The 22,335-nt window shown below is 40.1% G+C and overlaps 1 protein-coding gene across 1 annotated transcript in view; it reads right to left on the bottom strand.

The window, feature by feature from the left end:
* Window positions 1–22,335, bottom strand: part of ATP9B (ATPase phospholipid transporting 9B (putative)) — a 292,171-nt gene that overhangs the window by 61,326 nt on the left and 208,510 nt on the right. Inside the window, exon 13 of the mRNA XM_065397949.1 lies at window positions 8,768–8,910. Coding sequence (XP_065254021.1) covers window positions 8,768–8,910 — 143 coding nt within the window. The remainder of the gene's footprint in view (window positions 1–8,767; window positions 8,911–22,335) is intronic.

Below are 22,335 nucleotides of genomic sequence, written 5' to 3'. Positions count from 1 at the left end.
GAAAACGAGAAACCTTGGAAATCTTGTATTTGGCATCTAGATAACATTGTGACTTGTGCTTTGAAAATACAAGTATAGGTATGGGGGGGAAAAAATCAGTACACCTCTACCCCGATATAACGCTGTCCTCGGGAGCCAAAAAATCTTACCGCCTTATAGGTGAAACCGCGTTATATCGAACTTGCTTTGATCCGCCAGAGCGCGCAGCCCCGCCCCACTGGAGCGCTGCTTTACCACGTTATATCCGAATTCATGTTATATTGGGTCGCGTTATATTGGGGTAGAGGTGTATCTTTCTGGTTGTAAAAAGCGACAAAGAGTCCTGTGGCACCTTATAGACTAACAGACGTATTGGAGCATAAGCTTTCGTGGGTGAATACTCACTTCATCAGACGCATGTGGCGGAAATTTCAAGAGGCAGGCAAGAATCAGTCTAGTTGTAAATACCTTCATGGTAACAACATATTGCCACAACTTAAACATACTTAAAATGGATTATGCTTAGAGATCCAGTTTTTAATATTACATTTTCTGTGACAATCTGAGCCACAAAAAAAAAAAAAAAAAGATTGTCCAGTTAAAAAGTCTATGTGTAAATAACACAAGATAAAAGATCTTTTTTAGGTATCTGCATCTTAAAAGGTCAATTGCAACACTTTGCATTTGGTCAAAGGGTAAAAAAAAGGGATGTTGTGTGTCAAACATGCCTCTTACCACATATTTCTAACACTATTCCATGATATGTATGAAGAAAGACTTCCTGGCAAACAGAGAATCAAAGTTGTCTAGAATAGGTCACTGGAAATTAACATTGTTTCCTAATTTGACGAATTTAGCCTATAACCGGAGTAAGCCTGGAATTTCAGAATCAACATAAATTGTATGTTTTCAGAGACCACTTTACATCTGTAAGGAACTATAGGGTGTCAGTCATGGACTGACACTTTATGTTCACCACTGACATCCTTGATGTTTAGAAAGCTCTAATTGAAGCGTGGGTGGTTCAGGGATCCATGATGAAGCATAAAAAGGGGGGAGAGAGATCACCAATGGCTAGGTTCTTCTGTTAAGCTCATAGAAAGATCATATATCATTTGTTATCTAAGCCTTACTGAAAGTGAATAAAATAAACTACATTTTGAAAATATAGTCAGCCAAACTGGAATTAATCCAGTGTGCAGATATTCCCATTACATTCTCTTTTGCTCCTTGTGAGCATTTAAAGAGAGACCCTAAGTTTCCTCTCTTGTGAGGCTTGAAATGTAAACATATTTTTGTGTTAAAAGGTTAAGAATAATACGTCTGAGGTTTATTTTAAAATTATTTTTGTTTATGATGGTAGATGACTAAAAATCCACAAATAATTTAAAGATACAGTAAGGAATGCTTCACACCGAGATTTATTCCTATTTGTAAATGCTTATTTTTGATATCCTGTCTTTGTCCCAGTATGACAGTGCAACACAGCAAGTCATAGGAAGAGAGCAAGTTAAAAGCATCAGACACACTATAATTAGTGTTTAGAAACTAGAACTTGTTTAGACAGTTAACATCCAGTTTATGCCTCTGATATAGGGTACTTCCATTAGTGCTCTTCAGAGATATAGTCATGCTGTCACAGTCATAAATCTTCCTTCCCACTTATACACTGCAAGTCTACCACTCCCCCTGCCCGGTAATATACGAAAAATGAAATTTTATCTCAATTTTTCTATACTTGTATAGTAACAGTTAGATCATCACTCACTAAAATATTAAGAACATACACATTACACGCTGGGTATCGATTCCAAATAAATTGTATTTTCTCTCAAAATTAACCAGAAAGGCACTCATGCTTCCTTTTGCTTAAATATTATCCAGAACCATTGCATATATACAGTAAAGTTAAAAAAGGAAAGAATTTTGTGAAAGAATTTTATTTTGTGAAACATGTAGATTTTTCACAGAATTTAGATACAATTAGCCAAAATTCATATGAGAAATAGAACATTTCCAGGTGTAGTTGGAAAGTAGCACACAAAGAATGAAAACCTGAGGTAACCATAAAAAAATAATTTGCAACTCACTTATCTGGTTGTCATATACAAATTGGTTTGCAAGGAAACTCTCAGTGACTTTAAGGCAAGTAAAGAGAAATTTTTTTTTTGCTCTTATGCTTTATGGGCAACTTGTTATGAAATAAAAATAGTTATTTTATGTTTTTCCTTCAAAAGATTCACATTTACCAAGTGACTATCTTTTTTTGGTAACTTTATTGAATTTCAGAATTTATACAATCATGTTATGCTTCAAGATATGAAAACTCTATTCTCTTATTTGCGTATGGTGACTAAGCATGAGGGACTAAGATATTAGTTTCTGAAGAATTTAAATTTTCATTTTAAAAAGCTAACTTTCTTGTCTTAATGGCTATAAAACTGCCAACTGTGAACTGATGCAGTGTTATCTTCCTGAATCTGTAGACAGACAATGCCAGTATCTTTTCAGTGCCCATACTGTTACGAGCAACAGAGTATGCAGGCACTGGAATTATAGTGGCAAGAGAGTTCCTCCATATTCCTTTCCGCCCGTCCCGGCTACCTCCACCTTTCTTAAAAACCAAGATGGGAGGGAAGGATAGATAAATAGAAACCTCTTGCCTTCCCCTTCCTCTCAGCAAGCAGACGGCTTGTGGAGTAGAGCTCTGTACATCCTCTTACCTTGCAGCAATCAGCAGATGTGGTAGGTGGAGGGAAGTATGAAAGAGGAGAACTGAGTCCTAACACATAGAAGTGGGCTTTGAAGTTCCAACAGTCCTGACTCAATACTTGCACTTCTCACACTACTCAGAGAAGGACTGCCATCTTCCCTTTTCTTTGATCATAATAGGAAAAACAATTTTGGGCAGATTACTTTTAGATATCTTAGATAAATTTTTAGTCTCTGTTCAAAAGTCTAATCCAGATGGAAGAGAATAAAAAGTTGAAGAAATGATAATTACAACTTCCTACAGCTGCATGGATCTAATTTTACTGTGTCTGTTCCGAAGATCTAATATTTATGGCTCCACACTCAACTGTGGATTGTTGCAAATTCTATCCATTGTGCAGAAAAACAGAAGAGAGTTTTTCAACTTTTCAAAAGAGAAAAAACTTTATTTTTTGTCTTTCAAAAGAACTTCAGACACCTTCCTGTACAGCACAGTCCATCACCTGAAGCTGAATGCAAGCCAAAAGTCCATCCCTTGTCAACATTAAAAATTTGTTTCTAAATTCTCCTGGTTGAATGATCACAACCCTGAACTGGGCAAAAAAATATCTTGCTAGTCTCCTCAGAATATGATGCCAGTTAGTCATGTCATACTACTTCCTCAGCAATAGTTTTCCAATAGTTATATTTTAGGCTTTAGTCTTCTAGCAGTAGATTACCGGTAATAAGTCTTGCCAGACCTTTAGCTGTACACCTCTATGAACATTTTAAATATCTGTAGTTTGTGCTTCTAACAGTTAGTTCGGTATTGTCAGTCTTCTTTCTGTTCTGTCCCTCACGATGGATAATGGAGAAAACAGTGAAGATAAATTTACTGGTAAGTTTAGTTTTAACAGCAGTCTTTTACAAATGTGGTTTTATCTGATTTTCAGAATTTCCTTGGGGTGACTTGATTCATCTCCACTTATTTCACAATTTTTAAAAACAGAACTTGGCTAAGAATTGCTAATTTGAAAAGCTTGCAAACGCAGGAGGAAATGCAAAGCTCTTTTCAAAGATATCCAAAGAGCATGGCAGCCATCATATGACCCACCATCAAAGTATATTCTTAACTTTGTTTCTGAATACAGTTACCACATATGGAAAATATCTTGACAAAAAGTTAGTGTGTGATTCCTAAAGAAAAATTTAGTATGCTCTTTATTGAAGCAAAGAGTTTTTGACTACAATTGTATCATTAAACACAGAGCAAAGCAGGCAAAGAGGAAATTAATTTCTAAGGAAAAAGTCCTGCAGGCATCATTCCCTGGGTGGCAACAGATGTGATTCACAACAGAGCAGTGGAGAATTTTTCTTTTTTGAGAAGCAGATGCAGAGCTTTCTGGTCAAATATTACTAGATTGTAAGTTGGCCTAATACCAACATTCTAAAAGGCCACAATAAAACAGCAAGTAAGTACTTGCAATATATAAACATTAATAACTTTGCCAGGAGTTACAAGAGCCTATAACCTTTCATACAATATGTGTAATTTGCTTGAAAGATATACTCGTTTAAGAGATAAAGGGCCAGATCCTGAAGCTGCTGTAAATCTGCATAGCTCTATGGAAGGTCCAGCTGACTATCTGGCACAATATTTTCAATGGTGAATTTTTGTCAGCAGTAGATATACGAAGACAAACATTCTAAGAAGAAAATTGGGAAAAAAAATATTGGCCCCCTACTGGAGGGGAAGAGAAAAAGCTAATGGGAAGCATTCATATGCAGTACCTCCTCCCCTTTTCCCTGTACACCTTTCATAAAAACTATGTATGGCCTAAGGCCATTCAGAACTAACGGAAAAAGAAAAGAGCATATGATGTAGTCAGATAATAGCCACTGAAAGGGGTATGTCTATTCTTTTCTGTGGAGTGAAGTCCGTGTTAATAACATGGTTTAGTTACTACTGCTCAGAACAATATTAACTAATCCCTCTGTTCTCTTTTACTCCCATCAGCGTGATCACACAAGAATGGAAGCAGCAGAATAGCTAATGGTAGTATGCACATTCTTTGGTGATATTTTCACTTCTGGGGTGGTGGTAGCAGGTGCACATAAAGAAAATACATGAAAGAAGAGCCCCTCTGTCGGTCTGACTGGGGATCCATTGAGTTGCGGCTGAGGTCTACTGTAGAATCCCAACCACCAAAGATTCTCCAGCTTTCTCAGCTACTTCTCTGCTTGCCCTCTGTTCATGTTGCATCCTTGCTGTTCCCATGGATTGTATGGGGAGCATGTGTCCTGAGGACATATTTAATCTCATGGGATTTTTTTTTGGTAATTACTTGGTTCTCTGTACATTTTGATACTGACCAAATGCATTGGGGGGGAGGGGAATATTGCAAATAATTCTCTCAAAAGATTAATTTTCAAACAAAGGATTGCTGAAACTATACTTTACTAATATTAAAGTACATCATGCCACATTTACAGAAGACAAAATAAGAAGTCCATATTAATACATTGGCCTCTAGCAAAGGGCTTGCCCAGAAAATTATGAATCTCATGACTCTATGCATCTGTTCGACTGTTATGTGTAAAGTATCTCATTTGATCCAAAAATTCCCTAAAATGTTAATTGCAGAACTCAAATGCAAGTCTATGCATTAATAAATAACTATGCTAGGAAGACTGTTTGTGTTTGTTATAATTGAATACTTTGGCTGTCATCATGAATGGCAGAAAGCTTGCAGTTTTGCACTCCGAATGTCAGAAACGTTCAATAAATATAGCCAAATATCTTTGTTTTTCCCTTGTGATTAGGATCTTCTTGTACCCTGGAGAGGATAAAATATCATGCTCAGCAGCCCTTGGAAAACACTGGAAACAGCATTTTCCCCCCCATAATGGATGACGCCTTTCTGTCAAACTTATATGTGATTCAAGTCCAAACAACATGGCATTTTGGGTAATGGATGCTATAATTAAAATGTGAGTCCTAAAAAACCTGTTGTTTTAGTGGGTGTTCTTAGTAATGGCTTTGTTCTACATGAAGATAAAAACTCCCTAACAAAGGAATTAATGTATTGCTTTAATAGGCTGCACCCTGAGTTAAGTTTTAAAATTTATGAGTTCTCTGCAGCATTGTTCTTTAAACAATGGCATTGTCAAATGCAACCAGTGAGAAGATTAAAGTTCTCCCAGCAGATTAAGTACAAATTATCTGTCCTCCTGTTTCAGCATCATTTGTTCATTTATCACATAACGTCTAGTATTTCTGGTCAGTGTCAATATGCTCTGCATCCTTGCAGTTAACAGATGTCTTCTCTTGTCGAATGAATTACTTTATGTTTCACGCACTGGTGGCCGCAGATGTGTCACTATAGCAACATCATTAATTTCAGATCTTACCGGAAACATGCACTCCAATCAAACCTAATTATACCACATTGCTTTCTTGTCCCACAATAAGGAAACTATAATGCAATTATTGGGATACTTCATTTTCTATTCTACTGTGGCAAATGAGAGAGCCACTGTGATGGACGCTTCTTGTCAAAAAGCTTATTGATGAAGCACAAACCCAATTTACAATCATACAAAGGACTACCTTGCAATTATGTTAGTAAGGTAATGCTCCTTAGACTCAACAACTAATTCTTAATCATTCCAAGTAAAGCTTGGACCACAGTATAAGATTTGTGCAAGCTGTTTTCTGTATTCTCTTTTCATTTTCAATATTGAGAAACCTGAGGTCTTTGCTTGTATAGAAATAGGACCACCCCTTTAGATCTGTTTTTATAAGATCAGTCACCAGGGTGGGCTATAAGAATTGCTGTGCTTTTTTTTTTTTTTTTTTAAACCTTAAACATCCAAACCTCAAGAGGGAAGTTAAAAAGTGAGAGTTATTTATCAAGTAAAAATTAATAATAATGTTTTGTTAAAATGAAAATACCAATTGTTCTAGACAGCTCTTTTGAACTATTTATAATCATTTAAAGGTATCTCAAGGCAGTTATATACAGATTCTATTAATTCTCTCAATTATATGTTTATGTTTGGGATAAATCTTAGACTGAGAGACCAAATATCAGAATTAGGTAAGCAAGTTATAGGAAAAGATGATAAATCTGGGTTAAGGTCCCTCACCAGTACCTGACAGTTGTGTTTATGTATCTTTGACACAGATCAATTTAAAGTTAGCCAAACAATTTGTCTTTTTTAGTTCCTAACAGCATTGCTATTTTATAACCATTTAAATAATTAAATTACAACTTTAATCCTTCTTTCAAAACTTTGAAGGCAGTGTTTGGATAAGCCCTTGATTTGACAGCTAGCTATCTTCCAAACGATGTCTTAATGTATTCCACTAATCATTTTAGATATGTCTCTCTTTAGCCACAAGTACACTCCAGTATTAAATGTGTACAGTGAAAGATTGGCACACAAGTGGCCTCTATTTTTTAAAATAATTCAAGCTAGTGTGATTGCAATTTGTATGATGTGGTGTGGTCTAAGCAAAATCAATCAGATGCAAAATGTAGTTTTTGTGTGTGTGGTTTTTTTTTTAAGTGACCCATTCAAATATGTGCTTTTAAAACGTTCTTTACTGTATTTAATAAAATAAAATAGTATTTTACAGCTGTAAACCTAAAAATCCATATGACAGAAAGAATCTATATAAACATTTCAAGGATAACCACCTTTATGATTCATTATTATGTTGTATTGTGCTGATCTGCTAAGTGTTTTTGATTGGTTACTTTCTTACTGGATCTTCAACTGAAGTTATCAAATGATAGCTTTTTTTGAAGGAAAAGAATGTAGCTTTCAAGCAGAGCTGGTCTGGAGCCAGATCTGAAGAAGAGCTCTGTGCAGCCTGAAATTTTGTCTCTTCCTGCAACAGAAGTTGGGCCAATAACGGTTTGTCTCTCATATATCCTGGGACCAACATGGCTACAACACTGCAAGCCTTTTTGTCTATTACAGTTTGGAAAGCTATTTTCATATTTTAAAATGTATTCTAATTCATCTGCTCAGAATAAATGTGTATATTTTAGTAGACTGATTGATTCAATCCCAGAGAACTATGAAATGAGTAAATGAAACCAACAAAATAATGCTTTTTACAATATCCAACCACCACCACATTAACTAACACACAGCTAAGATCTATATTACAGTAAGTTCCTCAAATTTTTGCTAAGACTGTAGGGATACACTATGTGAACATGTTTAACTTTTAATAGGTAACAGAATATGGTTTGGTGGGGCTCGTCATTTAGGATTTTGTGGCTTATGACGGGGGGCTAGAGGGCAACAGAATAGATACTAAGAACACAACACTGGCCCAAATTTACACTTTACATACTTATCCTTCCAAGCTGTTCTGCTAAGAGCTAGTATGGATAGTTGTGTTAATTTTCCCAACACGCCAAATCAAATATAATAAGGGAGTGCAGCTTAGAACATGAAAATGGAGCTGCATAGCCCAATAGTGGCTCAAGAAGAAATTGATAAATTGGTGTTAGGAAAATGGAGCATCAGAAGTAACAACAGTTGACCATGACTTTTGCTCTCCCTAAGAAACTGCTATTTTGGGGAGGATGACCTTTATGACTAGCTGTTTTGGCAAAGACTTGCTTTCTTACAAACCAGTCCTAACTTTGAGTCTTCTTAAAATATTTTCAAGGCAATGAGGTTGTAAGGGCGCACACAGATGAAAATGGCAGTATAAAGGCTAAAATGGCATATAGCATCTTTTGGAGTAACTCACATGGATAATTTATGCCATAATTCTACAAATACTAGCAAGTATAATTTACTATACTGAGAGGTCTCATTGAAATCAAGGGAACTATTCATGGAAATAAATTCTGTGTGGGGTAATAAGGACTTGAAGAATCAAGTCCATAGGCCCTGATCCACCAAAACATGTAAACACGTGCTTAATGTTTAACTTAAAAAAAAAAAAAATCAGTGGCTGTTTATCCTGTTACAAGGAAATAAATGAAATTAACATAAGGAAAAAAGATTCTTAAATAAAAAAAAAAAAAAAAAAAAAAGATGATTCTGGGAAAACTGTAGCCACATGTACCTGTTTTATCCGTTAGTAAATATACTAAACGCCCCAACTCCTCTGGTATGGTGCTGGTTCGTACAACGGTTCCAGGAATATTGTCATCCTTCATAATCATCCACCCATAGGCTGCTTTGCCCATGTCCAAATTCACACGTAAACTGCAAAGAAGAGTATATCATACTCAGTGTAAACGCAAGACAATATCTTAAAAAGATGACAATTATAACCATAAAAAGTTATAATTGAACTAAAAGCTGCTTTTATCATAACATATCAGCAAAATCTTGAAAAATGACTTTTATTTGAACTACATAGTGAGATTATAAACTCTTTGTAGTAGGAACAGTCCTTTTGTTCTTGTTCCCTATGCCATGTCTGGAGTGCTAGGCACTACCACAATACAAGTATATATTAATAGGTCTACTTGGCCTTTCAAAGAACTATAAAAAAATTGCAAGTGGTTAGAGATATAATTTAGTTACTGTATTGAAAATATTGATTAAAATGTAATGATGCATAATTCAGCACAATTATATACATTTTATAAACAATTTCAAAGATTCCATCATTTGTTGATTATAAAAGCTATTTTCATTTTGTGATATGGAGACACATATAAGTTAGCATGACTTCCCCTTCACAATGCAACCAATGTGCAAAAGGCACTGTAAATGTCCCATCAACACTAGCTAGCTTTCGTTTCAGAATACAAGATTATGACTAGTGTCCCAATCTTAAAACCAATGAATTTCACATCCTTTCCCAGACAAGTCAGTCAACCAGAGTTGATTTCAATCCTATTTCTCTTGCTGAAGATCAAATTATGACTTCATTTAAGACTGTCTAATACAGTGCTGTCTGTTTAAAAGTGCTGCTGGGGACAGAATACCAGCAATTCCCTTAAGATTCCCAACATGCCATCTTACAGCAATACCAAGATGGCAGAAGTACTAAAAACCTTTCAAATGTGTACCTTTGCCATCACAGTGTAATGGATACGAATGTTGTTCATGCACAAGCGACTGTGACTCACCTAAGGGGATAATAATTCACAGATACCTACAGGCCATGTAGACAACAGACATGCTTAATCAGAGTTGTATGATATTCAGCATTTTCAATACACGTATTTTCATAGTGAAATAAATGTTCATCCTTTCATAATTTGCTCAGCAAAAGACTACGTAAGGCTCAGGTCAAAAGGAAAAACAGGCTTTTCTGGACACTGGGTTTTTTTCCTCTCAAAGATAATTCTCTGCTATCTCCTTAGTTCCTTCCTTGCCAATTGTGTAGAATCTTGATCACCTGGAGGTGAATCACTTGGAGATTTATCCAGAATAGCTGGAATAATAACTTCCAGCTTCTTTAAGCCACAATAAAATTAGTTTAAACAAGTAGGACAGGCAACAGAATAGGGGACTAATAGATTTTTCTTTTTTAAGAAACAATTATCGGTTCATTAGAAGTACTGCTATTCGTTTATTTTTATTTTGTATAGTGTATCCCAATCCCAGATCTTTCTTCTGATGCTTAGCAGGGACTGCATCGTCTCTATGTGTGGCCATCACCTAGCACATTGTTGACACTACCAAAATACTAATCATGATAAAAGCTTTGTACAATTGTTTTTAATAATAATTGTTCTACTTGATCTTCACAGCAAGAGAGGGTACAAGTACCCCTGAATGAAAAGTCTCATTAGATAAAGATTTTTGTGAGAGAGAGAGAGAGAGAGAGAGAGATAGATGATGTGCTCGGTGCTGTACAGGCTCCACTTGTTCGGTTCTTAAATAATACTACTTTTAATATTTCCTTTAAAACACTTTTATGCAGGAAGAGAATCTTGATTATATGACAAAAATTATCTTAAATTCAACAGTTCAAAAATAGTTGAAAGGTGTCAGGTGACAAAAGCCCACAGGTAAGCATAAAAAAAGTGACCTTAACAGAGGGCTAGATGCTGGGGGGACATGGAAAATTACAATAGGGTCACTGCTTCAAGCAACAAGAGGGAAATCAACTGGGGAATATGCTCAACGACTTAGATGTCTCTACACAAATGCTAGGAGTATTGGGAACTAGTACATAAGCTAAATTACGACTGGTGTCACAGAGATTAGGTAGGATCAGTCTCATGATTGGAATATTTATATAGGGGGGTACTGCTTGTTCAGGAAGGAAAGGCAGGTTAAAAAAGCAGGTGTTGCATTGTTGTGAGGTCCAGAAGGAGGTAAGAAGCAGAGCAGTTGAAAGTCTCTGGGTTAAGATGAAAGGAGTAAAAAAATAGGGGTGTTATCGTAGTGGTCTACTACAGACCACCAAATCAGGAGGAGGAGGTGGATGAGGCATTTTTAGAACAAATAAAAGAAAAATTCATAACATAAAACCTGGTTGCTATGGGAGACTAACTACCCAGGACATCTGTTGGAAAAGTAATATGGCAAAATACAAAATTTCCAGTAAGTTCTTAGAACGTATTGGAGTTTTATTTCAAAAAGTGGAGGAAGTAACAAGGGGGACAGGTTTCTTTGCAATGCACAGCCAGGGTGTTAAATCTGTGGCTCTAGAGGGAGACTGTGATAAGAGGAAAGTATATATTTGATTATGAAATGGAAGTAACTTCCCTAAATCACACGCATGTTTAAACTGAAAACTTTTAATCAGCCCCTCACTGCCTCCTCCCCAACTGCCTTCCACCACTTCCCAAACATTTCCAGGAGAATTTGATGGGAGAAGCCAATGGAAGCACTGTAAGCAGCTGCTGTCCCCCTCCCCTGCTGCAGTTCTTCCTTTGGCTGCTTGTTGCTTCATTGCCCGCTTCCCTTATGGGAGCCAAAGGGACACAGAAAAGAGCTTGACCGTACCTTACAAAAGTGCCTAGTACAGGATAGCTCCCCTATTGCCATCAACCACCTATGGGAAGACCAGGACGGGGAAAAATAGGAGAAGCTGAAATCCACCCACCAGTTACAGCTCCCTGATTCTCTGCTACAGCCCTGGTATAGATAAGAATGGCCTGGGGCCTCTTTAACTAGCAGCAGCTGGTAACAGTCCCTAGGTGTTGCACACTAGCTAAGAATAAGCTAGAGCAGTGTGCTCTATCCATTCCCCTTTCCCACTCCAACACACCCCTTTGCACCAGGAACTGTGAGGAGGGAGGCATAAGAACAGGCTATGTTGGCTGAAATGCCAGGGGAATTCCCAGCAGGATACTTCAGGTGGTTTCTACTTCCTTTGCACCACCTGAGTGGAACAAGGAAATGGAACAAAGCAGAGAATCTACCTTCAAGTATTAATTGCCCTTTCTTAAATAATATATTTGGCCCTGAGCGTGAAAAATCTAGACTCCACTGATGCAGAGGTTCTATAGAGCCAGAGGGACAAGCATAGACATACATGGATTTCCAGGAGCCTGAGATGCTGTGCAACCATTACCTGACATTTATAAAGACAAACAGGGCCACAGCATATTCTTTCAGAAGTTGCTTGACAGGCATCTCTGAAAAGGGACGGGGAACAAGTTGGCATGTACTTAATTTATGCAATCATTTTAAAAGAGTGCCTTTTTTCTGCTTTAAGCACTCCTTGACACATTTTAAAAATACAATTATAAAAACAGACTACTCCAGTAATCCCCTTTATCTAACATTTAACATACACAATCCAACAGCTCAAATAATCTTTAAATTCTTTAAAATTTCGCACCAGAATCTTCCCAATCGCTCACAGCTAGGAAAAACAAATAGGAATTCCAACGTGTCCTAAGGTCACCAAACTAGAACTATTTTGGAATACAGAAGGCAGGGAAGTGAACTAGATAGCTTATCCTTTCTAAATGATCTCTAGCACACTCTGATTTGAGCTAATTCTCTGCCCCAAGCAAATGGGATGGATGATTCTCAAAGAAGATAGGAAACAGGTTCTGTGTTTATACAGTGCCTAGCACCATAGGGTCCTGGTCAATTACTAAGGCTTCTAGGTGCTGTGCTAATACAAATAATTGATACTACTACTACTGAGCTCTTTTCACACAGAAGCACTGTACTCCATTAGAAAATAACATTTGTGGTTTCAGTTGATGCCCCTTGGTGAAACTTACTTCAAGGACCAGAGAGGAAAAGGGCCTTGGATTCCTGTATGGCAACTGAGTGAAAAACAGGGAAAAGGCAATTCATTTAACTTCCTTCAGGTGTTTCAGTGTTTCCTGCAAGCACTGAAATAAAGAAGTCTTGTCTCTTACAGAAAAAAATTCAACCTCTTACTTTCAACCTCTTCAGAAAGACACAAACTTCTGGTCTACAATGAGAGTGAACAGTAATAGATCTTGCATCCCTAACTATATATGGTTATATACCAGGGGTGGACAAACTTACTGACCCTCCAAGCTGCATACGACAATCTTCAGAAGTTCAAGAGCTGGGGCATACCTGCTGGGGTACAAGCACTTACCGCACCACCCTGCTGCAAGGCAGAGGTCCCGATCTCCCCCCAGCCCCAAGTCTGGTAGGTGGAGAATGTTGGGGCTCCTCAAGCCACATTTTAACTGTAAAAGAGCTGCATTGGCTTGCGAGCCATGGTTTGGCCACCCCTGTTATATACGCAGTAGGAAGTGATGAAATATCACCAAGGAATGGCAAGGTGATCTCAGATCTCCTTTTTATGGGTTTCTTGGATATGCTCAATGAAAAATAAGTTTATCCCAGAGACAGATGTAGTAAGCGGAGAAAGTCTAGTAGTTAATCATCCTCAAAGAAAAAAAGTCAACTGAGACTTCCTTCCTAACATGTCCCATGGCTTTGACTTGTTGGCTAAGAGTTCATTGGTTTTCAGAATTACACAGGTTGATATGTTATTGATGACATGTCCATATGTGATTTTGGACTCTACAAGACAGAACACACAGTCCGGCTAGTGGAAATTAATGTTACAGGCAGAATACAGGAGAGGCAGGGGCTGAAATTTTAAAGCAGTCTAGGAGATTTAGACACAACTTCTATTAACTTTAAAAGAAAATAGAGTATCATATTTACCTAAATTAAAAATTGAGATTTCATATTCTTCCAGACTGCTTTGAAAAACTAAATCAGAATACATAAGGACAATGATTTTGAGATCTGAGGATGAGGTAGGAAAGGAGGTATAATCGAGGGAAAGATGAATGATTGTTATCAGGAAAGGTTATTCAGAGGGTAATGATATATCACATGGGGGAGTACCCGAAGGAACAGTGGAACAAAATATTAAAATGTATTGGGAGAAATTATTGTTAGCTTTACTGATATTCATTGCTTCTAAAAGGACTGTTATAACAGGAAAAGAACAATCTCTTGTAGCAAATGTTAGAGAGACATATTACTGAGATGAGTTAATAATCTCATTAAGAACTTTGGGGATCAATTTCTTGCAACTGTGTACGTTGGAATAAATTTTTATGTACCAAAGCCTATCTGATATCTTACACCAAAGCTAAATCAGAAAAACCAAGAGATGGAGAACAGCTATTAGGGAACTTATTCTACCCCCTAACATTGAAGGACTTTCTAGTGATGTGATATCCCTAGTCTTGTTTTCAATGTCCCAAGCAATACAGTTTCCATCAATTCCGCTCTGAGTTTAGTCCAATAAATCTCTCACCAGATTTCCCCTATATTCAGAGCTACCTTTCCTTTTGCTGTTTGTCCCATTACCCCTGACTAGCCCGGATACTGCATAAATTCTTCCTTTTTCATCCTCTCTTCTTTCTTCAGCAGCCCAAAGGATGGGTTGAAATAAACTGGCCTAAATTCTGTGGTGAGCCTACGGGTTTCTGTGGCAGATAAATATGAAATATCCATTTTTAATTTAGGTAAATATGATACTCAAATAATGCAAACAGACCGGTATTTTTATATTATTTATTTTCATATTTAATAAATTTACTTTGTCTTCTCCCAGTTTTCAATACACTACAAAAGATGTCAGAGGGAAGGTGGAGATTTTAGCACCTAGGAAGCATGGGAAGTTTTAGAACTCAGGAGTCAGTTGAGGCTTTTGGCAATGACAAGGGGATCCATCTCTTTCCCGCCTCTTTGTGAACAGGTAAGAGGTGACTAACACCTGAACTTGTCATTCCACACCCAGCAAACTATGAGGGCCACCAGTTTCCCCAAGGCATCCTCACCCAATATCTGAACATGGGAAACTATCAGGAATATTGCAGTACTATGGTTAAAGATAAAGGGAAAACCCCAAAGTGAGATCACTGCATCTGAACTAAGCCAGAGAACTGGATGGTGAGAATTGGACGCTATCCCGATAGCACAATCAGGGCCCTCAACAATGCCAGCAGAGATCTCCCAAGCCCTGGTTTGAGGCCTCAGTGTGGTCCTACCCATTAAGTTAATGAAGCACAGCAGGAATTTTGGCTGGTGCCTCTTGCTACAGATGAGCCAGAAGGAGAATTGTGCAGTGGAGGCTGCACCAGAGTTCACTGAGACAGCAGGAGAGGAGCAAACTGAGCTGCCACTCAGACATTCTCAGACCTGGTAAGAGGGTGGAGGGCTAAAATGGATGGCAGAAGAAAACATGTATTTGAGGGGACGAATGGGGAGGGTTAAAGGGAACAAATGGAGAGAGAGTAGACAAAACGGGGGAAGTGGCAGGAGTGGAGATTAAAAGGGAAGAAAGGGAAAGCAGAAAAGCAGGGAGAAAGGGAGAGACAAAAAGGGTTGAAAAGACACAAGAAGGAAAGAAAGAACAAAAATGGAAATGAGAGCAAAAATGGGAGAAAAGAAACCATGGGGAAAGAGATCTGATTTCATGTGGGAAAAAAAAAAAAAGCCATGGAAACCAAGGTGGGGTCAGGGAAAATGGGAATAAAACCACTAAACTGGAGGGGGTGGGGCAGGGAGGGCAAGAGATAGAAATAGGAGAGGAGGCTTGGAGAGGAAAATTACCAAGGCAGGATCAGGCTACTAGTAGGCATCTGGGAAAAATCCTTTGTTTTGGCATAACTGAATCCACTACAGGGACTGAACATTTTTCAACTGATCTTTGCTCCTTAAAGTATTTGTACTGGTCTGTCAAAATATATCTAATCCTCCGAGGCTACAAAACAGTGGGTATTTAAGTATGGGTGTAACATAATTTATTAAAATATTGTTTCAATATTTTACTGTTATTGAATGTTCACTCTGAAATACTTCAATAATTTCACAAAACTTGACGATAATTCTCTTGTGCTTCCTTGTTCCAGTGTGATTCTGCTGCTGCTGTATACGACTTCTGTTTTCATGTTCAAGAGGAGCTAGAACAGCTCAAATTAAGTTAAATTAATTTCCAATTTGAAATCTAAACAATTTAGCTTGGATGAGTTAAAAATAGTTTTAGGTACTACACCTGCCCAGAGTCCCCCCGGCAATTTATGCAGCCTTAGAGTCACATTTTCCTAATTTTAAAAAAGGTTTTTCTTTCTTTCATTGTTGTGTGAAAGAGGTACACTGAACAGCAGAAACTTACTGACCTGATACGCAGGTAAAATCATGAAAGACTGTGCTATTAAATGTACAAAGTAAACAAAATTAAAAAGAGAAAAAAAAATAGTGTATTTCAGCCACAGTAGGCATTATTTGTATTGATATTAGGTAAAAGTTATCAAACAGAAAAGCTTTCAAAAACAAATACTGCAACAGAGAGAGGTTGTTTCAAAAACAAAAAATAAACACTGGAGCAAATGACCAGTACAAGAATACTGGTACAGGATGGATAATATTCAGGCCCTGGACCAGCGATAGTCTTATGATTTGATGTCTCCTAAACCTGTAGGGTTAGGAACTGAAACTTTATATGACTGGAAAGGGGAGCTTCCCAGCTTTGCAATGGAACACATTTAGAATTTATATCCAGTCAGTTGGGCATATATCTTTAGCACTGAACAGTCCTTAAATGTAATATTTTAAAGTCATGATATTTTTATGTATAGAATATCTACAATCCTTCAAGTATAAAGGAGATTTTATTAATTTCTTCTCTCCCTCAAAGAACTGCACAGTTAGTTTCACAGTACCACAATTAAGTGACGTAGGCTACAGATGGGAAAATACAAAACTAGTTATAACTGCTTAAATCCTCTGTATAATTTTTTTTTGTAAAACATATGTAATATACAGAACACATGACATGGAGTGATATAAAGGATCATTTAAACTCATTGGGATGGCCTGCTTAACTCATGAGTAGAAAAGCCTCTCACAAGTAATGTGGACATCTCAATCTTATGACAATAAACCCTTTATGCCACATAACCTCATCATGTATTCTGTCTTGATATCTCATATGATATATATGAAGCACTTCTGCCATGGGGAGCATGAGCCGTGATATAATTTAACAGCAGACTTCCTAGATCATAGCAGTAGGACAATCAGACTCGCTTTTAGATATGGATTTTTTAGTAAATTGAATTAAGTCGCTAGGAGAGGCAGGTTGGTTCCCAGGGTATCTCCAGGGTGTGTGTTTGTTTTTTAACCACATACAGATTACTGAGTTCTAGTATAGGCCTGAGCTATCTGGAATGTTGTATATGAGAAAGTACCTGGAATAAACCCCCCCCTATTTTTCTCAGAAGCAGATGTTTTAGGACCGTTAGGAGTGGGTGGATTTCTGATATTTAGCTTCTCAAGGGCATGCTCATAATTAACAGGAAGAGATGGGCAGGCAACGATAGCTCAGAGAATTCTTCAGATTATGAATAAAGACGGTCCTGCAGCTACACTGAACAATGGTCAAGACTCATGTACTCTGAGGTGACCATTAGGCCTTTGAGGGTAAAATGCCAGAAGTCTCCCTCTGAAGTCCTGTGAAGCTGCTGGCATTGATGAAATGGCTATAGACTCTGGAGCCTTTTAGTGCTTGAAGAAAGGGGGCTTAGGACGAGGAGGTTACTCACCCTGTGCAGTAACTGACGTTCTTCGAGATGAGTGTCCCTGTGGGTGCTCCACTCCAGGTGTTGGTGCGTCCCTGCGCCTTCGCTCGGAGATTTTTCGTAGCAGTACTCGTACTGGCCACGCATGCGCAGAGGCTGCCCCCCGCTGTGAGTCTAGGATAATAGTACGCATGCGTGGCCAATCTCCTCAGTTCCTTCTCTACAACGGAGGCTACCCCAACTCCGAAGTAGAGGGGAGGAGGGTGGGTAGTGGAGCACCCACAGGGACACTCATCTCGAAGAACGTCAGTTACTGCACAGGGTGAGTAACCTCCTCTTCTTCGAGAGAGATGTCCCTGTGGGTGCTCCACTCCAGGTGACTTAAAAGCCGTATATCTTAAGGAGGTAGGGACTTCGGATCTGATAGGAACGCCGTTGATAGTACAGCCCTGCCCAAACGTATATCAGATAGAGGGCCTTGAGTAAGGGCATAGTGTTTAACAAATGTGTGCTCAGAGGACCAGGTGGCTGCTTTACAGATATCAGCCAGGGGAACTTTGCGTAAGAATGCTACAGAGGCAGCCATAGATCTAGTGGAGTGTGTTCTGATGCCGTCTGGAGGTGTAGCTTTCTTTATCTGATAGCACAACCGGATGCACTGGGAAATCCAGTTCGAAAGTCTCTGGGTAGAAATAGGCGTACCTTTGGAACGCTCCGCGATGGAGACAAAAAGTCTGGAAGAATTTCTAAAAGGTTTGGTTCTATCCAAATAGAAGGACAAGGCCCTACGTACGTCTAGTGTATGCATTGAGGCTTCGAATGAGTTCGCATGTGGCTTCGGGAAAAAGGTTGGTAAGTGTATCGGCTCATTAATGTGGAATGACGAGTGTACCTTAGGAAGAAAATTGGGGTGTAACCGGAGGGTAACCTTGTCTTTGAAAAATAGCGTATATGGTGGGTCTGCCATAAGAGCTGCTATTTCTCCTGCCCACCTGGCGGAGGTAATTGCCACTAAAAATGCTGTTTTCATCGAAAGGTGTAAAAGGGAGCATGTGGCTAGGGGTTCAAATGGTTGCTGAGTTAGGCAAGATAGAACTAGATGAAGGTCCCACGGAGTGGTGGGTGGTTTTATGTCTGGGTATAGGGTTTGTAGTCCCTTGAGGAAGCGCTTGGTGATCGGATGAGCAAATACAGAAGTATCATCGATTTTGTCATGAAAAGTTGTAATAGCAGCTAAATGGACCCTGATGGAACTGGAAGAAAGGCCGGATTGCTTAAGGTCCAATAGGTATTCAAGTATGAGCGGAAGAGATGCTGACGTGGGACTAAGTTGTTTAGTTGAACACCAGTGTGTGAATCGTTTCCACTTACATAGATAGGTGGTGCGAGTAGATTGTGTTCTGCTATGTAGGAGCACTCTTTGAACTTGTTCAGAGCAATCTAGATCGTTTTGGGAGAACCATGGAGGAACCATGCTTTGAGGTGGAGCATGGGTAGGTTGGGGTGGAGAAAACGGCCGTGTTGTTGTGATAGGAGGTTCGGAATGAGAGGCAAGGGGATTGGTGGTCGAATCGACATTTTGGTGAGAAACGGAAACCAGGGCTGTCTGGGCCATGATGGGGCAATTAGGAGCACCTTGGCCCCATCTGTTCGTATTTTTATCAGGACCCTGTTCAGAACCGGTATCGGGGGAAACGCATAGAGTAAGTTTTGGTTCCATGGGATCATGAATGCGTCTCCCAAGGAATGTTTGCCTAGCCCTGCTCTGGAGCAAAAATTGGGACATTTCTTGTTTTTTGCAGTTGCAAAGAGGTCTATTTCTGGGTAGCCCCAAATGCGGAATATGTTGTGAATGGTGTGCTCGTTTAATTCCCATTCGTGATCCCACGGGAAACGTCTGCTTAGTTCGTCCGCAATGGTATTCATCACTCCGGGAAGATAGGCCGCTGATACCCGGATGTTGTTCGCAATGCACCAGTTCCAGAGCTTCAGAGCCTCTGTGCACAGAGAGTGGGATCGAGCTCCCCCTTGCCTGTTCACGTAGAACATGCATGCAATATTGTCTGTCATTATGCGTACGTGTTGGTTCTTGATCAGTGGCAGGAATTGACGGCACGCATTGCGAATGGCTCGAAGTTCTAGGACGTTTATATGGAGAGAGGACTCGGTTGAAGACCAAAGCCCCTGGGCTGTGTGGTGAGACATGTGTGCACCCCATCCTGTCAGAGATGCATCGGTCGTCAGTATGAGGGATGGAGCCTGCTGAAGAAAGGGGACTCCAGAGCAGAGGTTGGAGTGAATTGTCCACCACTGTAGAGAATCTTTGACTCGGATAGGTATGGAGAGAGTCTTGTTTAAAAAGGTGCACATTCGGTCTGTACACTGTGGCCAACCACGCTTGGAAGCACCTCATGTGTAGACGTGCATTTTGGACGACGGAGGTGCACGAGGCCATGTGACCTAGTATTTGTAGGCAGTCCCGGACAGTCACCTGGGGACTGTTGCAAATCGTTGTGGCCAGTTGACTTATAGAATTGAAGCGGGCTGGTGGAAGAGATGCCAACCCCGTCCGGGAGTCTAGGTATGCCCCTATGAACTCCAGATGTTGGGTGGGGTATAATGTGGATTTGTTTTTGTTTACTTGCAGGCCTAAAGATAGGAAACAATCGATAGTAAGTCGTATGGATCGGAGAGCTTCGTCGAACGTTGAAGCTTTGAGGAGGCAATCGTCTAGGTAAGGAAATATTACGACCCCTTGTTTTCTGAGGTAGGCTGTAACTACGGCTAGGATTTTGGAAAAAACACGGGGGGCCGTGGACAGTCCGAAGGGGAGAACCCGGTATTGGAAATGTGTGGAGCCGAGAGTAAAGCGTAGGAATCGTCTGTGGGACGGGTGTATAGTCACATGAAAATAGGCGTCCTGTAGGTCGAGGGCTGAAAACCAGTCGCCCTGCTCCAGCGCTGGGATTATAGTGGTGAGAGTGACCATCTTGAACTTTTGCTTTTTGACAAATTTGTTGAGCCGCCTGAGGTCGAGGATTGGTCGCCATCCCCCATTTTTCTTCTCTGTTAAGAAATAATGGGAATAAAACCCCTTCCCTCTGTGTCGTTCTGGCACAGTTTCTACTGCTCCCAGTTGAAGGAGATGCTGCACTTCTTGGAAGAGTAGTTGCTCGTGAGATGGGTCCCTGAAGAGGGACGGGGAGGGTGGGTGGGTGGGAGGGAGGGAGAGGAAGGGGATGGCGTATCCAATTGTAACTACCTCTATGACCCATTTGTCGGATGTAATTTTTTGCCATTGATGAGAGAATGGTCGTAGGCGGTGTCCAAAGATAGGTGTGCCGGCTGAAGTGGGAACGCTGTTTTCTAAACCCTCGACCAATGCTTCAAATCTGTCTATTAGTTGGAGGGGGTTGCAGCGCCCCTGTAGAGTTAGGACGACGACGTTGGAATCTTGGTCTTTGGCGTTGTTGCGGCTGCTGTTGTTCCTGCGGTCTATAGGAATGTTGTGTAAATGCGGGGTAGCGTGGACGTTGATAAGGTTGGTATCTAAATTGTCGTCTTCTGGTCGCAGGTGGCTGGAGACCTAGGGACCGGAGGGTTGCTCTTGCGTCCTTCATCGAATGAAGCATGTCGTTTGTGGTGGAGGCAAAAAGTTTTTCCCCGTCGAAGGGAAGATCTTCAATGGTGCTCTGGACCTCTCGAGGGAAGAAGGAGGAAGAGAGCCATGAACCCCGTCGCATGACCACTGCTGTGGCGGTCGACCTTGCTGCAGTGTTAGCTACATCGAGGGCCGCTTGGAGAGCGGTGCGTGATATGGTTTGTCCCTCGGAAACCAGAGCTGTGAATTGTTGTTTCTTCTGCTCTGGGATGTGATCAATAAAATCCATGAACTTACTATAGTTTTTGTGGTCATATTTTGCAAGGACTGCGGTATAATTAGCTATGCGAAAATGTAGCGTCGAGGATGCATATACTTTACGGCCGAAGAGGTCCAGGCGTTTACTGTCTTTGTTGGCTGGGGTGGAGCGGGCGTACTGTTGTTTGGCCCTCTGGTTCGCAGCGTCCACTACCAATGAGTTTGGCGCCAGATGGGTAAAAAGGAATTCAGAGCCCTTTGACGGGATGAAGTACTTCCTGTCCGCTTGTTTACAGGTAGGTAGGCTTGTGGCTGGATTCTGCCAGATGGATTTAGCGGGTTCTAAAAGGGCTACGTTGATTGGCAATGCCACTCTAGAGGAAGAAGAGGGCTGCAGGATGTCTGTTAGCTCATGCTGTTGTTCAGTGACTTCCTCCAAGTTAATTTTTAAGTCACCGGCAGCTCTTTTAAAGAGGTCTTGGAATTTTGCATAGTCATCCGACGGTGTTGGAGGAAGGGGAAGTAAGGCTTCCTCAGGCGTTACGTCGGGCTCTGCTGGAATAGGAGCAGGACTCAGTTGCTCCTGGGAGTGTGACGGTGCTGCCTGGTATCTTATGTCACCGGCAGATCCGTCACGTGGCGGTGCTAAACCGGCGCTGCGCCTGGTCGAAGTGCCGTAGCGCATGCGTTCTCGGGGGTACGATACCCATGGTGCCCAACATTGCCATGGTGGTGGGTAGGGCATAGGTGGTGCCATCCAAGGGTTCACTCCCCATGGGGCAGGATCCTGATAACAGGCTGAGGTGATTTGTTTGTAACCCC

The sequence above is a fragment of the Emys orbicularis genome, chromosome 2 (assembly GCF_028017835.1).
Source record: "Emys orbicularis isolate rEmyOrb1 chromosome 2, rEmyOrb1.hap1, whole genome shotgun sequence".
NCBI classification, from domain to species: Eukaryota; Metazoa; Chordata; order Testudines; family Emydidae; genus Emys; species Emys orbicularis.
This window is presented reverse-complemented; position numbering and strand designations above follow the sequence as displayed.